The 7,441-nt window shown below is 72.4% G+C and overlaps 1 protein-coding gene across 1 annotated transcript; it reads left to right on the top strand.

The window, feature by feature from the left end:
* The first annotated feature begins 467 nt into the window (after positions 1-467).
* H696_02611 (hypothetical protein) lies at positions 468-6,607 on the top strand. The gene is made up of 6 exons (XM_009496522.1): positions 468-1,214; positions 1,395-1,929; positions 2,024-4,795; positions 4,893-5,020; positions 5,330-5,770; positions 6,026-6,607. The coding sequence occupies exons 1-6, from the start codon at positions 537-539 to the stop codon at positions 6,314-6,316; spliced, it is 4,845 nt and encodes a 1,614-aa protein (XP_009494797.1). The 5' UTR covers positions 468-536; the 3' UTR covers positions 6,317-6,607.
* Positions 6,608-7,441: the final 834 nt, after the last annotated feature.

The raw sequence follows: 7,441 nt of genomic DNA on the forward strand, positions 1-7,441 counted from the left end.
CCCCCCCCCCCCACACACACAGACCCCCATCACTCATCAGCCGGATGGGTTTGATTAAGCAACTGGGAGGGGATCATCAGGATGCCGGAGCGTTCTGGCACGGCCGCCAGATGCCAATCTTCGCGCGTCTTCGGTGGCACCTGGCGGGGGCGAATCCCGAAAACCGCTCTCGCTGGTGCCTCAGGGACAACCCCGCGAAATGGGCCCTCCCTGCGGTGGCTGTCCGCGCCCGCCTGGCGGAGAGCCGGCCACCCCGCTCCTCTTTCCTCGGCCCCCCCCCCCCTCCCCTCCCTCCCCTTTCCGCGCGCGCGCGCGCACACACACGCACTGGGACCAGCCTCCGCGCCACCTCTTCCCCGACCCTCCACGCCCCCGCCCTTTCGATCTCGCCCGCCGCTCGGCCCCCGACTGTCGCCTCTTTCCGCCCTGCGGAGCGCGCGTCCTGGCGCGCGTGTCCCACCTCCCTCCCTCCCTCCCTCTCTCTCTCTCTCTCCCTCCTCGCTCCCTTTCGCCCCTCCTCCTCTCGGCGGTTGTAAATGGCCAACGCGCCGCCGAATCCCCTCCCGCCGGCGACGGCCCCCGTGGCCCGGACATGGCCACAGCCTGGCGGCCGGGCGGCAGCGCCGGCCGGCGGGAGACCCGCCTCCTCGGGGCCGGTCGCGCGACCGGCATCGGCTCCAGGGCCCACCCCGCCCCGGTTGGCGAATCAGCAGCCGCAGCAGTCTCCCGGGCTGGCATCCATCCTGCATGTGGTGGACCTGTTGTGCCTGTTGCGGGCGGTGCTGGAGGCCGGGCCGCCGCTTTGGTGGGCCGGCGGCGTCCAGCCGGATGACCACTTTTCCGGGGACTTCCTGCAGGAGGTTTGGCTGGGGGTGGCTCGGCGCGTGGCCGAGGTCACCGGCGACGAGGAGGCGGCCGTGGCGGCGTTCGCCCCGCAGCCGACTCCCCCGGGATCCGGCACCCCGCCGCACCCGTTGTCCCCCTTCGCCGTTGGCGACCTCCTGGCGTCCGAGGCTGACGCCGAGCTCCTCGGGGGCGAGCTCCTGGCCGGGATCCGCTCCACGGCCGAGCTCTACCTCCGGACGCCGGCATACGGCCAGCTGTATCGGCGTCTGGTGGGGGATTTCGCTCGAACTGCATCTGTTCCGACCGAGCTCCGCCTGCCGCCGGGAAGCCATCTGCGCCCGCGGACCGGGGGCCCCGTATCACCGGTGGTTCGTCTTTCGTGCCCTCGTCCGCCTCCCGGAGGGCTGCCCTGTGGCGCGGCCTCTGTGTGTTTGTGCTAATCCCCCGCTCTTCCCTCCTCCCTCCTCCCTCCCTCCCCCCCCTCTTCACCGGCCTCCTCTGCTCTGGCCGCCTTCCCTTTTTTCTTCCCGCCTCTTCTTCCTGCCCAGCAATGCTGGCGGACCTTCTCCGCCCTGGTGGCAGCCGAGACACCGGTGGACATGAGCCACACTCGCTTCCCGGCGACGCTGCCGCTGGGCCCCGCCGTCGACCGCGGGGCCCTCCTCCCCGCCATCCTGACTCGACTGCGCTTCCACCTGGCCTTCCAGCTGGCCGTTCTCCAGCGCCTCGACGAGCTGGCCCTGGCCTCGGCATTGGAGCTGCGCCGTCAGTTGACGACCGGACCGGAGGTCGCCGACGCCGGCGCCGGCGGCTCGCCGCCCGGCCTGGCGGGCAGCCACCTGTCCCCCAAGCAGGTGGCTCAATTGCTGGCGTCCTTGCAATCGGCCGATCCGAACCCCCCGGCCCTGGCATTGCTGCCCTTCTCGGCGAGCCTGCTCCGACGCCCAGGCGAGTCTCTCTCGTCCGAGCGCCTGCCGGCCTGGCCGCCGGCCGTCGCGCAGGACGTCCTGCATTTTGGCCCGCCGGCCTCCGAGGCCGTGGCCATCTCGATGGATCTGGACTCCTCGCGTGGGCCTCCTGCCGGTGCGTCAAGCGGCATGGGGCTTCTTCCACCGGCTCCTCGGTGCACCCCTTCGTGGCTAACATGTGACCGATGGCCTTTCGCCATGCCGCGCAGTGACTCCCTCGGTGTCGCGCCCTACCACGGCCCCGGCGCCCATGGCCGTGGACCCTGCCCCGGCGCCGGCGGCCCCCCCGGCGGCTGGGGGCTCCCTGCCCTCGGCGGAGGGCGCGCCCCAGGCCACGGGTACCGAGCGGCCTGGGCCCTCGTCCCCGCCCCCGGGCGAGCCTCGCCGCGCCGTGTCGCCCTCCTCTCCACCACCCAAGTCCGTGGGATCATCCCCGCCCGGGCGCGGGTCGCCTGGGTCAGCCCCGCCAAGTCCCGACACAGCGAAGGAGTCCCCGGGGCCGGCATCGCCGCCGGACAGCGAGGCGACCCCCCCCAAGCCGGCGGCCGATCCTGGCCCTGTCCCCCGGAAGGCTCCCCGGCACACTCCCGAGCCCAAGTCGCCGGCAGCCAGTGGCCCATCCTCCGGGCCGGCGGTCGGTCCTTTGCCCGCGGCGGCCGGCGCCGCGCACGATGGCGAAGCCATGGCGCGGCCCCTCCCCGAATCGGGGCTGGAGTCAAGGTCGGCCCCGGGGCCGGCCTCGCAGTTGTCTCCCATGGCCACCCCCGAGGCCAAGCCCGAATCCGAGCCTGAGCCCGAGGCCGTGCTCGGTCCTGAGCCGGCGGCTGTCCTTGCTGCCGCACCAAAAGCCGTGCCCGAGTCTGTGCCCGAGTCTGCGCCCGAGTCTGCGCCCGAGTCTGTGCCCGAGTCTGTGCCCGAGGCCGTGTCCGAGGCCGTGTCCGAGGCCGTGTCCGAGGCCGTGCCCGAGTCTGTGTCCGAGGCCGGGCTCGCATCTGATGCCAACGCCAAGCCTGAGCTCGAGCCCACGGCCAAGCCCGAGGCAGGACCCGGACTCGAGCCGGAGACCGGCACACCCTCCGGGCCGGGCCCCGAGTCAAGCCCTGTGTCCCCCTCTGCCGACCCGGAGGGGCCCCCGCCAGCTGACCGCAGTGCGAGTGACAGCGACGCGGACATGCAGGATGCAGAGCAGGGCTCCCTCGACAGCCTTGAATCCGTGCCGGCGCCTGATCCAACCAAGCATGTGGCATCGGCGGCACCGGCCGCGGACGGGGCCTCGACCCCGGCGGTGGCCAGCGCCCCGACATCGCCTTCTCGGACAGCCTCGCCTTCGTCGACGCCCCCGGCAACGCGGCCAGCTGGGCCCGCCGGCCCTGCCACCCTCGCGCCGGCCTCTGACGTCTCCATGGCCGATGTCCCCGAGGCCGATGACGCCGGGGCTTCGACCGGTGTGGCCGATGTCCCGATGGCTGATGCCGCCGTGGCCGGCCAGGCGGCGAGCGAGGCGGCTGTGGCTGGCTCCGCCGGAAGTGAGCCCCCTCCTGAGGATGTCTCCGTGACGGCCGGCCCGCCGGGCGCTGTTCCGCCGGTCGCCATCTCACCCGCCGAGGACCTTTCCCCTCCTGATGTCACCATGGCCGATGCCCCGGTGGCCGGCGCGCCGGTGGCCCATGGTCCTGTTGAGGCGGCCGAGCGTGGCGAGATGGTGCCCGAGGCCGAGGGCCCCGACGAGCCCGCAGCCGGTGGCACCGCCGCCGGCCTCTCCACAACTGCTGCCCCCGCAGCTGACGCGCCGCCGGCCAAGACGGTCACGGATGAGGCCGACAAGGAGGCCGATGCCCAGTCCACCGAATCTGGCCACTCCGCCATGGAGCCTCCCGAGACCGAGGCGCCTGCCGCCGGGCCCTCCGCCCTTGGCGTCCCTGCATCTGCGGCCCCTGAAGGTGAAGCACCTGCTGCCGAGCCACCTGTGGAGGGGGTGCCTCATTCCGAGCCACCTGCCGCGAGGGTGCCTGTGGACGAGGCCCCTGCAGCCGAGGTGCCTGCCGCCGAGATTGTTACCCCCGAGACCCCTGCCGCCGAGACTCCCACCGCCGAGACTCCCACCGCCGAGACCCCTGCCGCCGAGACCCCTGCCGCCGAGATCCCCACCCCCGGCGCCACGGTGCCGGAGGACCCCACAACCGGGACTCCAGCCGATAGCTCGTCTCCTGTCGAGCCACCGAGTGCAGCTGCCCCTGCCGCCGACGAGCCCATGCCTGTAGACACCCCCGGCGGCCCTCCATCGCCGAGCGTCCCCGACAGCGATGCCGGCGCCAAGGAGGCCGATGATGAGGAGGACGTCCCAGGACCGGCTGCTGCGTCGGGAAGTCCGGCCCCTGGGCCGGCTGCTCGGGACCCGACCCCGGCCTCGGCTGTTGACAGCTCCGCCGGGGGATTGGCCCCCGAGGGCCCCGAGCAGCCGGCTGCGGAGGTGCCGGCTTCCTCGACGGTGGCGCCCGGCGGGGGTGGCACTTTCACCGACGCCAGCCGGGGGGCGGCCCCCTCAGGGTCGGCACTCTCCTCGGAGTTGGCACACCGCACTGCCGGCGGCCAATCTGCAACGACCCCGGTCCCGGGCTCCGAGCCGACGGGCCATCTGTCGCCTCTTTTTAGCCCCATTTCCCCGGGGCCGGTGGCCGCTGAGGCGGAAGTCTCGGCCGCCGGCCGGCGCGAGCCGGCGCATGAGGGCCCCGCGCTCGGCGAGGAGGCGCCCTCGGACCGGCCGGCCGAGGTGAGCACCCGCAAGCGGGCTTCCTCCCCGTCGGACGCCGAAATGAGCGACGGCACCGCCTCGCCGGTCCCACCTTCCAAGCGTCCTCGGGCCGGGCTCTCCTCGCCCTCGCTCTCCGCCGCCCCGGCTGACCGCGACTCGAAGAAGTCCTCCGAGGAGGAGAGCCGCCGCATGCGGACCTTCCGCCGGACGGTGGCCATCCTGTTTGACCGTACGCCCCCCCCCCCCCTCCCCCCTTGCCTCCCTCCTGCCGGCACCTCTCGGTGCTCTTTCTTTTTGTCGATATGTCTCCTGACACCGAGTGGCAGAAATCCTGAATCTGCGCCATGCGCCGGTCTTCTCGAATCCGGTCAAGCCGGACCAGGCACCCCGCTATCACTCCACCATCCTGGCACCGATCGACCTGCCGCAGGTCCGGCAGCGCATCACCGACAGCGTGCGTCCCTCTCCCCCCCTCCTCGTGCCCCCGCGCGCACACGCCTCCGCATGCACACTCGTGCATGTTCCCCGCCACTGGCCCTCGATTCTGATGGGCTTTCTTCGGGTCCTGACCACACACCGACACACCCACACATCCACACACCCACACATCCACACACTCACACACCCAAACACGCATCCACACACACCCACACCCACACCCACACCCACATATCCACACACCCACACTCACACACCCACACACCCACACGCACCCACACACCCACACGCACCCACACACCCACACGCACCCACACACCCACAGCGCGTCCGCAACCTGGACGAACTTCACCGCGACGTGCTGCTGGTCTTTTCCAATGCATTGATGTACAATCCGGAGGTGCCGCCACCGCCGCCGCGAAAGATCAGCATCACGCCGGCCGCCCTGTCGCAGAGCACCTACTACGACTACTCCAGCGTCTCGGGCGGTGTGCACGCCATGGCCACCGAGATGTGGCACGGGTGCGAGCGTCTGATTGCGGCCTTCCGCGAGACGCAGCGCTCCAGCTCCGGGTCCAGCGCGGCGGCGGCCAACCTGGCCAGTCTGGTGCTCGCACACACCGGCGGGCTGGCCACCACGCGCCTCGATGATGCGACCCTCGGGGACATCCTGGCCTCGCTGCCGACCGATGTCTATCCCAATGAGTCGGAGCTGTTGATCTCCCTTTGCGAGAGTTTGGCCGAGGAGGTCTCGCCCGATGTCGCGGTACGTGCCGCGCCCTGCCGTGGCATCTGCCTGCCGCTCTCTTTCATCCATCCTTTCTCCTTATCTCTTTCCGTCTCTCTTTTTTCCTCGTCCCCTCTCCGTCCCTCCTCCCCCTTTCCCGTTCTCCGCGTGCCTTCTCCCCTGCACAACGTATCGCTGCTCCTTGGCCGTTCTCCTCGCCACCTCACACTCCGCCCCCTGCGCGAACGTGACACTTCCACTCCCCCCCCCTCCCCCCCTCTCCCTGCCTGGCAGAACGAGGCCCCGGATGATTCGCAGTATTCCCAGCGGACACGCGGCCGGCGCCGGCGCGGGGCGTCGGTGTCGGCGCCGACGCGCGCGCCGCCGGTTCGGCGGACCCGTTCGTCCGCGACCGCGACCATCAGCGGCCCGGCCAGCGGCGCGCCGCCCTCCTCCCCGCGGCTGGATTCCCCGGTGCCAGACCCCCCGAGCGAGGGTGGCGACCATGGCGCGGAGGATGCGCCTGCTTCTGACACCGGGGCCGCAGCCGCTCGGCGTCGGCGAGCGTCCACCACGCAAAAGTAGGCCCCTCGTGTCGGGAGGCCGGTCACGCCGCACAAGAAATACACACAAACGCTTCCCTGCGCATGTGCCGGGTGTCGATGCGTCGTGGGGGTGGGGGTGCGCACGCGGTGCACCTGCGTCCCGCGGGCCATGGGGGACGCGCGCGCATGGGTCGGGCCGGGCCAGGCCGAGCATGTGGCAGGGGCGAACAAGGAGGGCGCTGGCCGGGCGGGAGGGGGGAGGGCAAGGAAGCCGGCAGGATCCCCCAGCTTCTGAGCCCCCGCCCCCGCCCCTCTCTCTGCTCATCCTCACGCGTGGAGATGGTCTCCCCTTTCCGACGGGCAGGGGGAGAGGGGGGAGGGTCGAGAGCGCGATCCGCCGGGCCCCCTTCTTCGCAAGGCCACAGGGAACAGGCCGAACGAGGAGGGGAACTAGGGGGCGGGGAGAGGGGGGGGGGGGGGGGTTGCCCCACTGGCGGAAGAAGGCTCGGGCTTCTTCACCCGCGGCCGGGCCAGATCCCGACGGACTCCGCTGGGTGGCGGTGCGCCCGCCGGTCCATCTTTCGCACTCCGGCCGCGCCGGCCCGGCCGCACGACAAGGAAGGATGGGCGCATGTCGCCGCGGTGCGCCCCCCCCCCCCCCCCCCCCCCCCCCCGGGGCGAAGAAGGCAAACGCCGCCGTGGCAGATCGGCGGAGCTTCTGCCCGGGCCGGGGCGAGGGAGCGGATCGTGAGAAAAAGAATGGCCGCCGGGGGCCGAGCTGAGGTGCCAGCGGGTGGCCCGGCCGCGGGTGGCCGGGCGGGGCGCGCGCACCGGCGGCAGGAGGGGAGCCCGCACCGGGGGGGCGGCCCTTGCGCAGGCACCTGTGTCCGGCTCCCCCGGCCTCCCCCGGCGAAGACGCCCGAAGACTTGCCGGCACGGGCGCCGGTCCGCCGGCCCGCCAGAGCCTTCGGCGCGCAGCCCCCCCCCCCCCCCCCCCGGCCGCTCTCTGCGCAGCCCCTGTATCTCCCCCCCCTGCCGTCCATATATTTGAATGTACCTCGACCTCGGCCGTGCAAGGGGCCGCATTCCAGCTGTTCCGTGATGCGCGGGCCCGAGATTGGCCCGACTAAACGCTTGTCAGCGGGGAGGCCCGCCGCGGGGGGGG

The sequence above is a fragment of the Fonticula alba genome (assembly GCF_000388065.1).
Source record: "Fonticula alba strain ATCC 38817 unplaced genomic scaffold supercont2.4, whole genome shotgun sequence".
In the NCBI taxonomy this organism is placed as follows: Eukaryota; order Rotosphaerida; family Fonticulaceae; genus Fonticula; species Fonticula alba.

Excerpts from the sequence above, each read along its gene's own strand:
- H696_02611 (XM_009496522.1), top strand. The coding sequence starts at position 537 with ATGGCCAACGCGCCGCCGAATCCCCTCCCGCCGGCGACGGCCCCCGTG. Across the intron at positions 4,796-4,892 it reads GGTGGCCATCCTGTTTGACC|AAATCCTGAATCTGCGCCAT; the intron begins GTACGCCCCCCC and ends ACCGAGTGGCAG. Across the intron at positions 5,771-6,025 it reads AGGTCTCGCCCGATGTCGCG|AACGAGGCCCCGGATGATTC; the intron begins GTACGTGCCGCG and ends CCTGCCTGGCAG.